Raw genomic sequence first — 18078 nt, forward strand, 5'->3', positions numbered from 1 at the left:
TAGTGTGGGGGAACAGCGTCGTAGGAGGGGAAGGGTTGAGTGGGGGACTGGGGGACAAGTCTTAATTTTGGCGACTGTCAGACTGTCACAGACTGTGTGAGACTGTGCCGTGCAAATCGTGCAATGTGCTGCTGACAAGTCCGGTCCAGTCCGGTCATAACAATACCCTACGCCGTCATGAATGCAAAGATTACCCTCCGTCTGGCAAAGCTGGTTGAACAGCTTTTAGAACCTAATATTGATGTTGAATGGCTTTTAGATAATGTAAGTGATCAACATGAAATATATTCGTAACATTAAAGATTTACATTACTATATACTTTTCTAGTTACAGTATATGAACAAGTGTCATATGGAGGATGTAATTGAAGAAAGAGCTGTTATCAAGTTATGCGGCTATGTACTATGTTCGAATCCATTAGTAGTGGTTATTAACCAAAAATACCACATTTCTACAAAACAAAATAAAGTTTATGATGTGACACGACGTAAAAATTTTTGTAGTTCCCGCTGTTACGGTGCTTGTAATTATCTTTTGGAACAAATGCTAACAAGTCCCCTTTGGTTAAGAGATAAAGAAGAGATACCAAAATTTAAAGTTTTACCAGCTAAAGATGCGTTACAAAGAAGTACGCCTGGAGATGAAGTTCATTTAATGGATACTGCTCCAATAATAAACCCTAATAGTACAAATGATCTTATAAACCATAATGAGACATGTAAAAATTCAGAAGAGACCAAAATTACAAAAACTCAAAATGGGAAGAATTCAGTAGCTCAAGCAGATAATCAATGTGATATAATAAATAGTAATGACCAAAATATCAACACCACAGAAATAAATAGGGACAATAAAACTTCAGATTTAATTGAAGATCAACCTTTGATGAATTCCATTGAAACTTGTGACCATACAAAAGATAAATTAACTAGTTCAAAACATGCAACTAATGATACTGAACAGTGTGTAAATGATACAACTGCACAAGAACCTATTTTGCAAAATGATATTGCATTAGATGATATAAAACTTCAAGATAGAAAAGAACCACAGAATAATGATAAAAATTGGAGTAAGGATAATACTGAAGTTCAGAATGAGTTACTAAATACATTAAATACAAAAACATGTAACACAACTGTTGTTAAAGAAAATACAGTTATTAGCAATACAAAAGATGTACAAAACGCAGAAAAGAATAAATCTAGGAAGCACAAACATAAAGATCGTACTAAAGGAAAACAACTAAACGAGTTTTACAATTTAACGATCAACATTGAAGAGAACATAAAAGAGTGGGTCAACGAAGATACAATTTCCTTATTATCAGGAGATGAAGAAATTAAAAACAAATTATTAGAGAATGTACTTCAACATGACAGGTACCAACGTTTGTGTAAAAAATTAAGTAAATTGCAATTTGAAGATGAAAAAGATGATACAGATTTAATGAAAAATGCTCTGAAACCTATGCCACATTTGGCTATTCTTCAGGAAGAAGGAAAGAAAATGGAATTAAAAGTAAGTTATTTAATGTAAATTAACACGATGTATATTTCTGAATATACATAAAAGTATCATTTTTAGGTGAAAGCATTCTATAAAGGAAATACTGTTATAGAAATGCCTGAACGAACTACAGAAACTACAGAACAGTATAATGATTCTTCTACCGTGTTACCATTAACAGATGCACATGCCCCTAAAGCTCTTCGACGACGAATTTTTTTGGATAAACTTAATAGAATGTAAACCAATCTTTATGGTTTCCTATATTATATTAAATTGTTACATTTATGTTATATTTAATTGTCTTTTCTTTTCTTTACAGACTGCCAGATCTGTTACGAGCATTAGCTTATAGTAGAGTATCACAATATATGTACAATAACGAAAAGAATGTTTTAATAAAAGCATTAGTTAACACTTTTTCATTAACAGCTAAAAATATTATTTTCAAGGCTACTGAATGGACACTTGTGGGTCTTATCATTATTAAAATGTACGTATTTTCAATAGGTTATTATACATGAAATATTATTCATTATTAAATATATTTTCAGGTTGAGCATGATAGATCCACAATTAAAAAAATTACTGTTAACCAGACAGGCATCGATGTACATTTCAATGATATTAATGTCTTATAAATTGGATTCAAACTATTTAGACAGATTAATAATGGATCTAACCAATGTTGCAAAAGTAGTTGATACAGGTGATATTTAAAACTTTTAATTTATTTTAAATTATTTACATAGTTTTTACTCTATCGTATGTAACACTTATATTAGGAGCTTTTGAGCAGTATTATTGTATAATATAACTGTTTTTATATTCATCGAATAATGAAATTCAAATGAAAATAGAAAATATACATTTTTATGTTATTCTTTACAGTCGTATGAAAATACAAAATCTGTATTACTGTTTGACTTCGTAATTTTCGTGTGATAAAACATGTACAGAGTCGAATACATAATTGTTTGCAAGTCAAATTACTAAACCATGTTCGTCCATGTTCCATGTATTAAACTTTGATTTCGACGGTTTTTACAATGAAGACGGTGTGGGGACACCAGTGAGAGGAGAAGGTGGGCAATCAAGTCCTAATGTGTCCATTTGTGGAGTTGTTGCTAATTGATCCTCTGTCGAGCGACTTCCAATTTTTTCACGTAAAGCTTCATAAAGACTATGCACAGCTTCATTATGCTTAAACAACAGAAACAATACAATGAGAGTATATATATAACATATAATATTATCTTTATATTCTTCTTCCTAAAAAATTACGAAGAATACCTGACTAGTTGGTTGAAGTGCTTTCATCAGTGTGTGTAACCGAGTTGGTGGTAATTTTGGATGAATATACCAAAGCAATTTTAGTAAATGACGTGTAACATTATCTCTGCCAAGACCAGCTAGGAAAAATTCATCGAATATAACTGTACAGAACGATTCGTTTGAAAATTCATCAGCCATGTTTAATATCAACAATGACACCTGTGAAACGATATGAAACATTTTACCATCATACATGATACAATTGTAATAAATAAAGGTGTGCGAGAATCCGACGATATCGGGTCGAGAATTTTATTCAGGTTTTCGCACACCTCTAGTAGTCAATAAAGTATGTTTATAAATTTTATTGTACCAATGTATGTAAAAATGGATCTTCAAATGCGCGTTGTGCTTGACAATTTGGTAAAGTAGCTAAAACCCTCATTAATCCTCTAGCATCACCCCTTCCTCTTCCAACACCACCACCTCCTCCAACATGCAATGCATAATACATAGATAAAACAGCAGCAACTCCCGAAAGTTGTGCGTATGCTTGACAAGCATCAGGAGGTGGACCAGAATGTTCTATTATGGCGATTGCGCTTTCCCTCTCATCGGGCGGAAGTTTACAATTTAATTGTCTTATTTGATCATCTACCTGAAAAGTGAATTATATGATAGTTCATTGTGCAACATACATCTAAAATATATAAAACATTATTTTACCATTAATGACATAAGTGCTGGTAGGAACTTTGTAACAACTTGACTATCCAACTTTGGTTCCTTGAAGTCTTGCGAATCAATCATTTGCCAGGCGGACAAACCCAATGCAAGCATTCTTAGCAGTAAAACAAGAACTGCATTTTCTCGAGGCAATGCTTCACCATTTATTAGATGAAGTGCAATTTTAATAGCACTGCTAGCAAGGAAGTTTACGGCATAAGGATCGCACAATGTCATACTTAAGTCACCTAACACTTGTTCTTGTCCTCTCTAGAAAAAGAAGCTACACATCGTTTCAGTTTTCTATCTCAAGAAGTACAATAACATTGCCGAATAAGAACAGTCTGCTTAATACCTTAATGCTATCCAGAAATCCTTGTAATTCACGGGACCTTTTAACGTCAACATTCTTTTCTCTGATACATGCATCCAGGCACCAAGTAAATTTATGACATGGGTCAACAGATATAATGTCTTGGACCTAAACAGTTATACAATAATATTAGATTTATCTTACACAATATAATCTAATATAATACTGTTTTCTGCAAGGAACATTCGTCTTAACACACGTTTTTATATGATACACAAAATGTATAGCATTACTTGCAGAAAGCAGTATTACTTTTTCCTCTTCCATTATTTTCTAATATTTATTATTTGCAAGGAAAACACTAGCTAGCGAATACCCTGCATAACAATAACATACTGACCTCTAAATCATGTAGAGCCATTAATAATTCTGCCCTTAAGGTACAATAGTGTATATTCTTAGTACGTAAAAATAATGTCCTCAAAAACTGTAATACCATGTCATACAGTTTTACACTATGTCCGATCATATGAGCCAATTTTTGTACAACTTCACCTTGTCTCCTCACCTAGTTAAACAAACCATAGAGTTTTATAACAATGAATGTTTCTGTATATTAACTGATTATATTTTTCACCAAATTTTAACTTTTTCTTGAACTTCTTACTTTATTAGTGGTAAGTATATACGCAAGTTAAAAATCGAAACATGCATTGAACAGTGTCATTTATAATGTACCTTGGGAGAAGGTGTGAAGAAAAGGCTATTTAAATTTCTATGATCAAATAAAATTTGTTCCTTTTCAATAATATATCTACTGAACAACGGGGAGACCTCATCTCCAAACAGACTTTGATTGTCTTTCCAAATTTGTCGTTTAACTTCTGTATCTGCGTCATTGTATAATTCCTTTTCTCTAACAAGCACCCGTAAATATTTATCTTCTATGTGCGGTGTATTCCTTAAAATACACATAACAACAGGCCTCAGCGCCGCAACTCTTACAGCCGCAAAACTTTTAGATAACAGATCTTTTAGTCTTCTATCTCCCGACGAACCTTTCTGATCTGTCCTTTCTGTTCCTATTTCATTGATCCTTTTTACGAGTTTTTCCCTTAATTCTTCAAGAACCGATGCGTGAAAATCCAATCTTCTCACACCATGAAGATCAAGTAAAGGTAACATGGGCCGCAATGATGGTAATAAAATACCATTTTCTAACTGAAATTCTTCTATTGCTTTTAGTGGGTCTGTGCAGCTTGTCAATGCATCTCTTAAGAAAACTTGTCCAGCTATTCCAAGATCCTCCAAACCATTCCCGCTTTCACTGTTATTTTTGACAGTATTCATTTTGATCATAGCTGCCAAATGCAGGTGAAAAATGGCCGCTCACGAGTAACGTGACGCAGACGCAGAGTAGTGATGAGTGGTGATGAGATACCATGAGATACTGGACAATACTGGACGGGTTTTGTGGTGCATGTGTTGCGAATCTAGCATCAGTAAAGTAAAAGTATGAATAAAATGGGATACCTTGGCCACCCCTCATCATTTCGTAAAATTTGTTTTTGAATAATGAATATATAACATGTGTATGTCAATCAAATATTAATAACAACTTACCAGAAATTCGTAGCACACTTGTCTCGTTCTGGACTCTTCCAGTATTTTCCCACTGTTTCCCACTAATAATAGACAATAGTGCTTGATAGTGCTCTACTACTTTGTCCACAAATGTCCACAATATAGGTACGTTACTGCGCTGGACGCGCATGCGCGGAAAAATCCGCAGGTTGTAGGAAGTAGTAGAGGGGAGAAATGACAAAATATATCATATCTAAAAAAAAATATGTACAATGTACATATTCCTATTTGTAAAACCCAAAGTGACCACGATTTCGCCATGAAAACAAACTGTTTTCAAAATTTTTTTACTGATATCTACCTGTAACTCTTATTGTAAACTTTTTTTTGTTAGATAGCTGCAAGTATAAATATATAAATAGGTGAAAAATCGTGCGTCGCATAACAGACGGAACACTGTACATATATAAATTGATATAAATGACGTCTGATGACGTCACATAGTCCTTGCAGTAGGGACTTTTTTTGGCATCGCTGATTCTGATTGATTCTGATCAATTCCAATCAATTCTGATCTTGAATTGTTATTTTTTCAATTTACTAAATGTGTTTCGCGAACCTTATGTTGGTTGTACGAAAATTGTAATTTATTTCGTAACAATAAGTGTATTCTCAAATATTTTCATTTTAAAATGACATTTATGAAATAGTATTTCTATTTTGTTTTGATCCGTTCACGCGTAACACTGCACATGATTCTATTCTAAATACTTTATGTTGTCCAAAAGCCAAAAGTAACGAAATTTCTTCATACTCAAGCGTAAAAAATATAATACACGTCCGACAGAATGTGAATAGTTTACAGTTTACAGTTTATATCTGTTGAAAAACACAATTAATTTCTTCATGTAATAATACATATTTTTGAAAAGTATTACTTCATGCTCGGTTCATAGGTGTTACAGTAAAAAGCAAATTATGAATAGAAATAAGGCGTGTATATACGTTGTCCTTTTCTCTTTGCAAAGTAACCTTATACGTGTAGGAACTTAGGAACGGCTCTATGTGGATACGGTGTATAACTGCTTCTAAGTAGATGTGTGTATACAATATATACATATATATGTACAGATAATACGAATACAGCATCAGATGAATATATGCGATGTATGAAGATTAAAATTATACGGAAACTGTGTCTTAATTGCAATTATTTTGAATATGTTGCAAACAAAAGTGTAAATAAGACATTGCATTCGAATTTACGATAAATTCGTGAAGCGAATAAACAAATACAGACCATAATAAAACGTATTCGACAGAGCTTTTTCATTAAAAAATAGCATCGCAGGTTACATTTTCATTGACAATGGCACAGTCAACAGCCAGTGGAACGTCTTCCCGACGATATATGAGAGAACATGATGTTAGTTTACCATCCTCTCCACGTTATGTGGACAGTGAATGGGAAACCAAAGAGGTGATTGTTTACTATTCTTTGCTTCTGACATTTAACTTTTGAAGTCTGTTTCTGTTCATCCGTATAGAATACACTATACTTCGTACATACAACAGTGTAAAGAGAGATACCTTTTTACCTTTCTTTTCATATTTTTAACACTACCAACCACACACAACCAACCAAAGATAATTTGTATTCATTTCGATTTACCCCGATCCAAGAATGTGTATGAGAATTTGATCTCATCTTAATTTGTTCACTAGAGTAATCGTTTTAGGCTTTACTTCAAAGAGAACTTGAAGAAGCACGAGCACGAACGGCTCAAATGGAGAAAACAATGAGGTGGTGGTCTGATTGTACTGCGAATTGGCGCGAGAAGTGGAGTAAAGTACGCAATGAAAGAAATATGGCAAGGGAGGAAGCGAAAATGCTTAGAGCAAAATTAGAAATCGTTGTAAAAGATGCGAATAGTTACAAACACGAGTGTCAAGAACTCGAGTTACAAAACGAACAGCTTAAAAAAGAAATGGAAAAGATACATATGATATTGTTGAAACATGCAGGACAATTTGACCAACAAATTTTTACAGTTTTAGAATCGGATCCACAATTACGGAGCACGTTAGGTATAGAGGAACTTTTAAAGTTTTACAATAATGTGGAACAGAGTGAAAGTGTTAATTCGCAAAAGGATTTACTTACATGTAAAACTTCATTAGAAGAATCTAATATATGCCTAGCAAGTCATAGCATTTTACCGGATAGAGACATCGAAGAATATGTATTGCAAGGAGCAGTACCAAAGCATGCTGTAGAATTATATAAAGAAGGTTCTATAAATTCATTGGGTAAAGATATTGCAAGATTAGTTGCAGATTCTAGTTCGCTAGACATTAATGTAGAGAAGGTTCAAACTTCTTCACAAAATGATGAATCTGTGCAAAAAATACTGATGCTTCAGTATAAACTAGATGAAGCAACAAAGACCATTTCTACAGAGAGAGAGTAAGTTCTTGCAATGACATGATTTTGTTTATGTTTTTAAATTATACTGTAATTTTGTTTGACATGCTTATTAGGGAAAAAAATTCTTTGCATCGTGGTATGGAAAAATTGAAGGCAGAAATAATACAACTACGTAAACAATGTGATGATTTAGAAGAAAGTAAAGCTAAAGCTATGAGAGATCTGCTCGAGTTAAAAGATCGGTTTCACATTGAACTTTGTGACATGCAAGCTAATTTAATTGACGATTCTTCGAATAGGGATAGTATGAATCGTCGTTTGTCTGAACTTAGAACTGAAGTAGGTTTTAAAATATAAAGAAACTATTTTGATTATTGATAATTGTTTATTGATTGCTAATATGAAATTTTAGTTAGAGAAGCTACAAGTCGAAAATGCTGCAGAATGGGGAAAACGGGAACGTTTAGAAACAGAAAAAATTTCATTGGAACGAGAAAATAAACAACTTCGTAGTGAATTACATGATTTACAAGAAAGAATAGAATCTCGACGGTCACGTCCAGTTTCTACATCTGATAGCGATACAAGACAGTTACAACAAGAACTTTTAGTTAGAAATACGGTTTGTATTTACAAATAGGATCGTAGTTTCTCAAACTAATCGACTATCACAATATTTATTGATTGAATGAACAAAATTCTTAGATATTAAAAAAATCTTTGGAAGAAAAAACAACTGAACTTTTACACGCAATGAGAAGATCAGAACAGTATGAAGCGGAAGTGAAACGAGTCAGAGCAAGAGTGGAAGAATTGAAGAAGGAATTAGCTACAGCTCAGGATGAAGTAGATGCTGCGGCTAGTAGTGTTCGTAAATTGCAACGTGCAAACGAAGATCTATTAGAGCAATTAGAATCTGCTAATGTACAATTGGAACATTTCCGTAACAGGTAATAATAAAAATATTTATTATCCTTTTAGTAATGTTATGTAAAAAGATTCTTTCGAAATATTATATAAAATAGATTATGAAATATCTACTAATATTTACTTTGTTATTAGTACTGATTCCTACACGGTAGATCTAGAAGAGAATGCTGAGGAGAAATTATGTGCAACAAATGATGGCAAATTAATAGATGGTATGTCTTAACATTTTAATATATGTAAAAACTGAAAAACTCAGAGCAATATTTTCTGAATGCTGTTTCAGGGTATGGATCTCCACAAGCCTAGTATTCACTTATTACAATAATAACACTACATTTGATCTGAGTTACAAATACGAAGTTGATAAAATGAGAAGTGCTTTTTTCGAAATTCTTTGAAACGTATACCAGTCATCGTATCTAATTAAGTACTAAGCACTTTTTAATTAGCTAACTAAATGAATATTAATAGCATAAGCTATCATTTAATTTATTCGACAGGTGAGCTTAAATAACAAACAATCACTGCCTATTTCAGTATTGTATTAATGTTTAAAATTCTTAGAATACGTTTTAGATTTATATTATTTACTTGTCTTTCTTTTTTTACATGTATATATTTATATTTTGTACTCTTTTTTATTTTGGAAGCTTTTTTGAATATTTACAGTTGTAAAAATCTCACATTCCAGTGTATTCTTTTCACTTATTTTCATTGCATGTGTATAAATATTGTATATACTTAAACTATCTATGTAATTATAAATTTTGCCTCTTACCTAAAGATTGGTAAAGTTGAGAAACTAGTGACAACTTTTACATTCTATGATACCTGATATTTATGATTACAGTTTACATGTTGTCACAAATATATGTAAAATACATAAAAACACTTATGCGAGTATCTATATATGTTATGTAGTAATTAATTTTATGTAGAAAAACTATTATTTAAATTCGCATTTGTCCCTAAATTTAAGGAAATATGTGTTACATATGTTTATCACACTTGATGTAATTTACCATTGATGGAGTATAAGCAAGAGAAGCCTTTGTTTGTTTCATATATGTTTTATTGATAAAACTGGATAAATACTAGTAACTGATGTGTCGTTATTAAATCGATAATGATGTACATTCAGTGCGATTACCTCAATAAAAATTACATATATAGTATGTATGTGTGTGAGAGACAATAGAACTATGACGTACATTCATAAAATGTATGAACGATCATAAATATTTGTGTTTGTAATTAATAAAAGAGTATAATAGTTTAAATTGTAATAAAAAATATCTTTAGTATTAATATACTGTGGAGTAATGTATGGAAATAAAGTGAAAAGAAAAGTTATTATAGAACTATAATAACATCTGATTAACATTTCACTGGAGTACCGTCAGGATGTGTTGGTATTTTTGGTTTACAAATTTTTGTCCTACCGTTAGAACCGTACACAATATTACAGGAGAATGTAAAATATCCACAAGTAGAACTTTTAGTATAATAGCGATGCTCATACTTTTTTGGCGAACTTTTACCATCCATTTTTCCAGCAAAACTGTTTGTTACTGTGTAATAACTTGGTTTTATAGGCACGTTCGCGGATTTGGAATAATCTGTGGGCGTTTGTTGATTTTGAAGTTGGGAAGGGGCATGCTTTTGATGTTTTTCTTTCGTCAAAATATGTTTTTCAGCTAATCTTTCATGGTTGGTTTTCAGTGATCTGGTTTCTAAACTTGGTGATTTATTCTCGTGAGTAGTGGCTATCGGAGTTAGAGAAACTGTTTGAGATTGAGATTTTCCATCACCATGAGCAATAGTTTCCTCACCAGCTACAGATTTTACTCTTCCACGAAATCCGGGTGGTATTGTATATCCTGACAATGATTGTCCTGGTTGAAGCATATCTCCAGACTGTGCCATTGTGGAGTCCTGATGCACACGAGCATCGTATTGATTTCCAGATGCGATATGTATCGTTTGTGACTGATAATCACTATTATTTTGCTCGGTAATATAATTTTTGGAATACTTTGCATTTGAAGCGTGTATTTGTGATGCATAATAATCATCTTCATCATATTCTTCATCATAATCATACATAGGATCATCTGTTTGAATCCTCTCACCAGACTGATTTTGTTTATTAGCTACACTTCGAGAAGTTTCTTTTGTTGCGTTGGCAAAAACTGTTTTTCTCGAACTCGAACTTGGTTGTAAGCCCTGCGAAGGATTATCATGGTCGTAATCTATATCAGGGGGTGTATTTGTTATCGAACTCTCATTACTTTTTGGAATTTGTGGAGTATTATATGGTTTAAATGGTTTGAATAATTCTGTATCTGTCATGTTGAACTTAAATGGTTTTCTAGAAGCTGCTGCTCCAGATCCAGATCCTGCTTGCGCTGCACCAGTATAGGTAATTCCATATTGAAATGATCCTTCAAGTTGAGACTGAGATTGACCTCTATTTGCACCACTTTGAGCAGAAGCTGTACCACCTCCACGGAAAGGTCTTGAATGTCTTTCAACTTTCTCATCGGTCTTAAGGTATGGTTGGAAACCAATTTGAGCTTGACTCGATGTACTTCCCTCCCCATTCGCTTGGGCGTCTGCCATTCCACCTCTAGAACTTGCTTGCACCTGAGAATTAGTGCCATGATTCCATCCACTGCTTTGTGCACCTGTTGACGTAGCACCAGATTCAGAATCCAATTGAACTTGGGCTTGACTTTTTCCATAGCCACCTGATCCTTGAGCATTACTTGTAGCACCCTCTTTACCACCACTAATTTCAGTTTGTGCACTTTTATTGTTATCACTGCTACCGGCTTGAGCAGAGAACGACCCAGAACCACTATATGTACCTGTTACTTGAGATTGTGCTGTTCCTTGTCCATATGTTCCTTGAGAAGAAGCACTTGCTTGTGTGCCTGAGTCTGTTTGTTTTACAGAACTAGATGCTTGGGAATTAGAGTTATCATCTTCAACAGATGGAGAACTACCAGGTTGTTGATAATACTGAGCAACTTCTCCAGGTCTCATTCCAGATGGATATTGTTGTCCAATACCTTGTCCTCTGTTTGTGTACTCTCCTTGTCTATTAACAGCTCCAGTCACGTCTGGAATAGTTTGACCTTGGTAACCTTGCCACGAGGTACCACCTGGATATTGTCCTTGTTGTACCGGGTAATGAGAAGGAACTGTTCCAGATGTGCCAGGATAATGAATTACACTGCCACCTGGTCCTATTTGCACTCCTGGTTGAATCACGTTTGTACCGGCAGGTGCAACACCTCCAGGATAATTTAATTGCTGAGGAATGCTTCCTGGAGTTCCTGTTTGAAGACTTCCAGGATAAGTGCCTACATTTGTTGGTATTATACCAGGTGTTTCAATTATTCTTCCCGGATAACCTCCTGGGAAATGTACAGTTCCACTTCCTTGGTCTGGTGATGAAACACCAACACCATAAGACGGTATACCAGATATCTGTCCAGGGTATATTCTAGTATCTGTTGTTGCTTTTGATTCCGTCACAATTTGACCAGGATAACCTATACGATCTCCAGTTGTTGTAGTACCACCAGGATACGCAACACCACTTCCCGTTGTTGTAGTACCTGGTCCACCACCAGGATAAACTACACCACCTCCAGTTGTAGAACCAGGTATACCACCAGGATATGTTACACCACCTCCAGTTGTTGTAGTACCAGGTATACCACCTGGGTAAGTAACTCCACCTCCAGTTGTTGTAGTACCGGGTACACCACCTGGGTAAGTAACTCCACCTCCAGTTGTGGTTCCAGGCATGCCCCCAGGATATGTTACAGCACCTCCAGTTGTTGTAGTACCAGGTATACCACCAGGGTAAGTAACTCCACCTCCAGTTGTTGTAGTACCGGGTATACCACCCGGATAAACTGTGCCACCGCCAGTTGTAGTACCAGGTATTCCACCAGTATAAGTAACACCACCTCCAGTTGTAGTCCCAGGCATGCCACCCGGATAAACTGTGCCACCGCCAGTTGTAGTACCAGGTATTCCACCAGGATACGAAACACCACCACCTCCAGTTATAGTACCAGGTATACCACCGGGGTAAGTAACTCCACCTCCGGTTGTAGTACCAGGTATACCACCGGGGTAAGTAACTCCACCTCCAGTTGTAGTACCAAGTATACCACCTGGGTAAGTAACTCCACCTCCAGTTGTAGTACCAGGTATTCCTCCAGGATAAGTAACTCCACCTCCAGTTGTAGTACCAGGTATTCCACCAGGATAAGGAACACCACCACCTCCAGTTGTAGTACCAGGTATACCACCTGGGTAAGTAACTCCACCACCTCCAGTTGTAGTACCAGGTATACCACCTGGGTAAGTAACTCCACCTCCAGTTGTAGTACCAGGTATTCCACCAGGATAAGTAACACCACCACCTCCAGTTCTAGTACCAGGTATTCCACCAGGATAAGTAACACCACCACCTCCAGTTATAGTACCAGGTATACCACCTGGGTAAGTAACTCCACCTCCAGTTGTAGTACCAGGTATTCCACCAGGATAAGGAACACCACCACCTCCAGTTGTAGTACCAGGTATACCACCTGGGTAAGTAACTCCACCACCTCTAGTTGTAGTACCAGGTATACTACCTGGGTAAGTAACTCCACTTCCAGTTGTAGTACCAGGTATTCCACCAGGATAAGGAATACCACCACCTCCAGTTGTAGTACCAGGTATTCCACCAGGATAAGTAACTCCACCTCCAGTTGTAGTGCCAGGTATACCACCTGGGTAAGTAACTCCTCCTCCAGTTGTAGTGCCAGGTATGCCACCAGGATAAGTAACTCCACCTCCAGTTGTAGTACCAGGTATACCACCTGGGTAAGTAACTCCACCTCCAGTTGTAGTGCCAGGTATGCCACCAGGATAAGTAACTCCACCTCCAGTTGTAGTACCGGGTGTACCGGCCGGATAACTTACACCACCTCTGTCCGCTGTACCAGGTATGCCACTAGGATACGTTGGCCCTACAATAAGAGGAATGTCATGCTGCAGCTAAATTTATTATAACGCTAGGGATACGGAGTTTTAGAATTAACTATTTCACATTATTTTATAAATATAACAAGTATATGTCTATCCAAATTTTTACCACGCGTGTATGTTGTGTCAGTGTCACTTCCAGGGGTAATTACACCTGGTCTTGGGCCAGGGAGGTGTACATATCTATCTGGTGCACCTTCACTAGAATACTTGAGGCAGTCTTCACATCCGGAGCTTCCGAACGACATACTTTGCGCTTGGCCCATTCCACGACTTCCGCCTTCAAGTACGTTTCAAATTTCTATTTTATGTTTTATTCGAATAATATATTAAATGAGAATATCTTGAGATACTCACTGACTACGGCGCGCGAAGTTTGCTGTGTAGCTTCCGCTTCAGCTTTGCCTTCTTTTTGTTCGTCGTTACCCGTATTCAAATACTGAGACTGCGTTTGTCCACGAAATCGTCCTCGAGGATATTGAGCTTGTCGTCGCACACGTTCTCGACTATGATTTTCATTAAGTTCCTCGCGCTCTTCGAGCATTACTTGTCTTTTGGCTCGGCTTATCAGCGGTGTTAAAACTACGTCAGCTACTCGTCTAGTTACAATATCATTTTCATCTTGCGGAATCACATTGAAGAAGGGATCTGCCATTTCTTCGATCACTGGCACCGTATCTTGCAATAAAATTAATTCACGTCCATGACAGAATTCAATTACTCTACCTCCAGCCATTCTCCACGCCTGTGAAAAAGACAATAATAATTCTGAAAAAAACAATCTCGCAAATTGTGAACTACTCACTTCTAATTTTGTTAAAGCATTCGTGGATGCATAGAGTATCTTCGATATTTTCTTTTGTGTTCCATATCCTGGAAGATCTTCTATAGCAACGCTATCGTCCATCTTCTCCAAGTAACAAGTGTTTTCTTCTTTGTCTTTGTATACTTTAAAGTTCTGGAAACATTTTAACATATGTATAAGGTATTTGTACAGGGAGTATAAAAGTAATGGTCATCCGTCCTAGAGGCGAATCTACACCTCTAGATCGGAGGACATTTGTAAGAGAAACTTGCCGCAAAATTGTTTTTAACAAAGAAAATTGTTAGTGAAGTTGTTTTTTATATCAATACCTTCTACTCATCGAGAAGAGAAAAGTTTGAAAGGAGCCACATGTCGCAAACAAATAGTTATTGAGATATAAGCTGTTAAAGTTTTTGCAAAATTTGATTGTGTGCCTTGATACAAACGAAATTTAAAGGGACATTCGTCGCTAGGCCCGTACGACGTCATCGTCTACCTGCCCATTCGGATCATAAATTTGAAGTTGTAAACTATGAAAGAATACCTTATATCCATTGTTATAAGAATATTAATCCTGTATTATATAAAATGTTACCGTACCTCACCGTTCTTCCAGCGGATTAGGCGATATACCTGTAAAGGACGTTACAGCAAGCAAAAACCGCATGCGAATCTTCAACCTCGACAGATGGACAACACGTGCGACGGACCCATCGACGCGACGAGCGGACTACCCTTATAAATTACCTCATTGACGACCGAAGACAATGCCAAAAGAAATTTTTTTGACAGTTTCCCCACTTCTCAACCTAAAGTTCTTCCGACACACACCCGTCCAATTAACAAACGCAACATTTCCCCACCTAAATCCACCCTTAACCATTCACGGGAAACCGAGGTCACAACCGCAGTGCTATTTTTACCGTGGTCGGAGTAACTTCTTCCCATTCGCTGTCATGATTTTGGAAAATGTGTTGTTTTTTGCTTCACACTTATTAAGACGTATTCGCGCAAATGGCAGTGTTGATCCAATGGAGGAACAGAAGATTCTGAAAAATTTGCAAGTACCTATACGTGACATTAGTGTTTTATAATCCAGGATTAATATTCTTATCTATAAAAATGGATATAAGGTATTCTTTCATATTTTGCTACTTCAAATTTATGATTCAAATGGGCAGGGGGACGATCATCTGGTATGGGCCTAGCGACGAATGTCCCTTTAAACTTCGTTTGGCTTAAGGCACGCACACAATCATGTTCTGTCTCATCGACACGGTCGTGTGGACTGTAGTAGTAGGCTTTTGTCTATACGTATAATTCGACACAATCAAATTTTGCAAGAACTTTAACAGCTTATATCTCAATAACTATATGTTTGCGACAAGTGGCTATTCTCAAACTTTTTCTCTTCTCGATGAGTGGAAGGTATTGATGTAAAACCAAACATTAACAACAATTTTCTTTGTTATAAACAATTTTGTGGCAAGTTTCTCTTACAAATGTCCACCGATCCAGAGGTGTAGATACACCCCTGGGACGGATGACCATTACTTTTTATACACCCTGTACATGTTCATGTTCAAGTTAAAGCATTTATTACCGTATCATAGTCGTAAAATGTCCACCGTTTTAATGGTAAATATTCATCCGTGATAAGTACTCCAGAATCATCGTGAATGGAGCGATCGAACCGTGTCTTTTCCTGTAAACAAGGTGTTGAATTGTAAAAGTGTTAAAAAAATGAATTAGAGTTGCTACACGACTACTTTAAAATATTTGAAAATTATAGAAGTCATTGATAATTAAAGAAGGTAACGGAAAGAGAAACGCGAAACAAGAGAAATTAGGAATGGACCGGGCTATTTACTATCAACTTATCACACGAACTTTGATCTTGAAATCTTTCTCTCAAGCGGTACTAAACGGTAATAGTTGATTTGTATTAGCAAATTGAACAGATTTTCGAAACTTATAAAGCGCCGTAGAAATAGAAAACTACCATTAAAATAAATTAAACTTTTTACTGTTATAGTTTAATGTATCATAGCATTAAATGTAATGCACAATAAAAGCGATATAAATATTTCATATCTCCATTTTATTACAGTGAAATTTTATAATACATTAAACAAATGTGTATATAAGTGGAAGGAATTTTTGTGTTAAAAAAATTTCGAGTTTATTCGACGACTATTTTCCGTTGTGGCAGTTATGGAAAGCTCACGTTTTAGCTTAGTACGGGGTTTTTAACATAAAAAAATCATGAATCTTCTTTGCAGACATATGAATCTTTATACGAAGTTGTGGCTCGAGATGGTTTGTAATTTGTGATCATAGAAAAATGTGTGGTTAAGCGAAGTGAGTGTCACAAAGACGTTGAATGTCGCGAGGCTTGCCGATGACCGGCATTATTAAATTGTTTAAGAATGAATTAACTTAATTCAAATTAGCTAGATTATAGTACAAGGTAAAGACTTCATTATGAAGTAGCTAATAGTTGTTATTAACAACGCTGATACTTTCTAGAATCAAAGAAATTTGTATGAAACGAACAAAATTCACGTGGCGTTCAGCGTGTTTGAAAGAGAAATGAATGATAACTTACTACGTATTGCGAGGATGCCGTCCCCGAAGAGAGGATCAGGAAGGCAAGGATCCGTCGCATGGCTCAAGCTGAGGTCGCGATCCTCTTTGCGACTGTTCCCGCTTATTTGATGATGATCTAGGTACGTCGAATCGCTGACTCCCACCAGACACCTCTTCCCTTTTCGTATTCCTCTTCCTATGGCTTACTTGTGTGCTCGATCTCGCGAAAAGATCAAGAGGCACGAGGATTTGGATTAAAGCGTAGGAAGGGGGAAGACGATTTGATAGGAGAGCAATTCTAAGAAGCATGGGCATGTAAATCGTGATATACATAAGTGCGTCCGCACTGTTGTAAGTGTTACGTTATCTTCTGTCTTTCGCGATGTCTGGATCACGTTACAGGAACGCGTTTATGCGCTTCTTCAAGCCGGCTATGCTTAATTCGCAACGTATAAACGGTTTGAAAAACATTCAGAACGTCGTCTATAATTGAGGCGAACAAAATAGATTATGTTTCTTTCAGAAATTAAGGAATCGTTTTCGGTAACTATGCTATAATATGTTTTATTTAGTTGACGATTTTTTAAACGTGATAGAGATCTTTGATTTTGTCCCTTTTCCCTGTCCCTGAATATTGATCTTCAATTAATTTCTGTGTTTAGTACACAATTTGAGTGTTTTAACTGACAAAGTAGATTGCTATGTCATTTCGTAGAAACATACCTAAATGTTTTCCAGTTTTAGGCATTTGAACATACAATATGCTTTTATAATTAATATTCATTTTACTATTTCGTTCGGATTAAATTTGTCCCTCCCGAAGACAGACAATTTTCTCCATTATGAATAAGTTAGGTTGAAAA

At 35.8% G+C, this 18078-nt stretch overlaps 4 protein-coding genes across 11 annotated transcripts; 2 read left to right on the forward strand and 2 right to left on the reverse strand.

Moving 5' to 3' along the window:
* Positions 1 to 31: 31 nt before the first annotated feature.
* LOC143212079 (putative RNA polymerase II subunit B1 CTD phosphatase RPAP2) lies at positions 32 to 5657 on the forward strand. Of its 5 annotated transcripts, none has more exons than XR_013009601.1 (6): positions 33 to 264; positions 329 to 1522; positions 1589 to 1749; positions 1833 to 1980; positions 2065 to 2219; positions 2402 to 5657. XR_013009601.1 is itself a non-coding variant. In XM_076430395.1 (6 exons), the coding sequence occupies exons 1-6, from the start codon at positions 178 to 180 to the stop codon at positions 2407 to 2409; spliced, it is 1776 nt and encodes a 591-aa protein (XP_076286510.1). In that variant the 5' UTR covers positions 34 to 177; the 3' UTR covers positions 2410 to 5657. The 5 variants fall into 5 exon arrangements, 4 of the variants coding, with proteins under 4 accessions (XP_076286511.1, XP_076286512.1, XP_076286510.1 ...); XM_076430395.1 differs by having other exon boundaries at positions 34 to 264; positions 1833 to 2003; XM_076430396.1 differs by having other exon boundaries at positions 32 to 264; positions 335 to 1522; positions 1833 to 2003; positions 2065 to 5657.
* On the reverse strand, positions 2221 to 5632 carry Nelf-b (negative elongation factor B). Its single transcript, XM_076430392.1, has 8 exons — positions 5448 to 5632; positions 4563 to 5317; positions 4225 to 4392; positions 3867 to 3992; positions 3512 to 3781; positions 3159 to 3443; positions 2804 to 3004; positions 2221 to 2713 (listed from the first exon to the last, which is right to left on the reverse strand). The coding sequence occupies exons 2-8, from the start codon at positions 5181 to 5183 to the stop codon at positions 2555 to 2557; spliced, it is 1830 nt and encodes a 609-aa protein (XP_076286507.1). The 5' UTR covers positions 5184 to 5317; positions 5448 to 5632; the 3' UTR covers positions 2221 to 2554.
* Positions 5658 to 5782: 125 nt separating the features above from the next.
* Positions 5783 to 9191, forward strand: LOC143212081 (coiled-coil domain-containing protein 102A). Its single transcript, XM_076430405.1, has 7 exons — positions 5783 to 6888; positions 7148 to 7875; positions 7950 to 8175; positions 8249 to 8458; positions 8542 to 8786; positions 8899 to 8978; positions 9050 to 9191. Exons 1-7 carry the CDS (start codon positions 6778 to 6780, stop codon positions 9070 to 9072), a joined length of 1623 nt encoding a protein of 540 aa, XP_076286520.1. The 5' UTR covers positions 5783 to 6777; the 3' UTR covers positions 9073 to 9191.
* Positions 9192 to 9950: 759 nt separating this feature from the next.
* Positions 9951 to 17451, reverse strand: LOC143212073 (uncharacterized). Of its 4 annotated transcripts, none has more exons than XM_076430387.1 (6): positions 17235 to 17450; positions 16230 to 16331; positions 14627 to 14779; positions 14179 to 14566; positions 13931 to 14101; positions 9951 to 13805 (listed from the first exon to the last, which is right to left on the reverse strand). In XM_076430387.1, the coding sequence occupies exons 1-6, from the start codon at positions 17292 to 17294 to the stop codon at positions 10144 to 10146; spliced, it is 4536 nt and encodes a 1511-aa protein (XP_076286502.1). In that variant the 5' UTR covers positions 17295 to 17450; the 3' UTR covers positions 9951 to 10143. The 4 variants fall into 4 exon arrangements, with proteins under 4 accessions (XP_076286502.1, XP_076286501.1, XP_076286500.1 ...); XM_076430386.1 differs by having other exon boundaries at positions 9951 to 12422; positions 12468 to 13805; positions 14179 to 14779; XM_076430385.1 differs by having other exon boundaries at positions 14179 to 14779; positions 17235 to 17451.
* Positions 17452 to 18078: the final 627 nt, after the last annotated feature.

Source organism: Lasioglossum baleicum, chromosome 9 (genome assembly GCF_051020765.1).
Source record: "Lasioglossum baleicum chromosome 9, iyLasBale1, whole genome shotgun sequence".
NCBI classification, from domain to species: domain Eukaryota; kingdom Metazoa; phylum Arthropoda; class Insecta; order Hymenoptera; family Halictidae; genus Lasioglossum; species Lasioglossum baleicum.

Coding starts and splice junctions, on each gene's coding strand:
- LOC143212079 (XM_076430394.1), top strand. CDS start 178: ATGAATGCAAAGATTACCCTCCGTCTGGCAAAGCTGGTTGAACAGCTT. Junction 1,750..1,832: donor TTGGATAAACTTAATAGAAT/GTAAACCAATCT, acceptor TTTTCTTTACAG/ACTGCCAGATCTGTTACGAG. Junction 2,004..2,064: donor GGTCTTATCATTATTAAAAT/GTACGTATTTTC, acceptor ATATATTTTCAG/GTTGAGCATGATAGATCCAC.
- Nelf-b (XM_076430392.1), bottom strand. CDS start 5,183: ATGATCAAAATGAATACTGTCAAAAATAACAGTGAAAGCGGGAATGGT. Junction 3,993..4,224: donor TGGCTCTACATGATTTAGAG/GTCAGTATGTTA, acceptor ATAACTGTTTAG/GTCCAAGACATTATATCTGT. Junction 3,005..3,158: donor ATCCATTTTTACATACATTG/GTACAATAAAAT, acceptor ATCGTTTCACAG/GTGTCATTGTTGATATTAAA.
- LOC143212081 (XM_076430405.1), top strand. CDS start 6,778: ATGGCACAGTCAACAGCCAGTGGAACGTCTTCCCGACGATATATGAGA. Junction 8,176..8,248: donor TGTCTGAACTTAGAACTGAA/GTAGGTTTTAAA, acceptor ATGAAATTTTAG/TTAGAGAAGCTACAAGTCGA. Junction 8,787..8,898: donor TTGGAACATTTCCGTAACAG/GTAATAATAAAA, acceptor CTTTGTTATTAG/TACTGATTCCTACACGGTAG.
- LOC143212073 (XM_076430385.1), bottom strand. CDS start 17,294: ATGCGACGGATCCTTGCCTTCCTGATCCTCTCTTCGGGGACGGCATCC. Junction 16,332..17,234: donor CGGCATCCTCGCAATACGTA/GTAAGTTATCAT, acceptor CCTTGTTTACAG/GAAAAGACACGGTTCGATCG. Junction 14,102..14,178: donor AACTTCGCGCGCCGTAGTCA/GTGAGTATCTCA, acceptor ACGTACTTGAAG/GCGGAAGTCGTGGAATGGGC.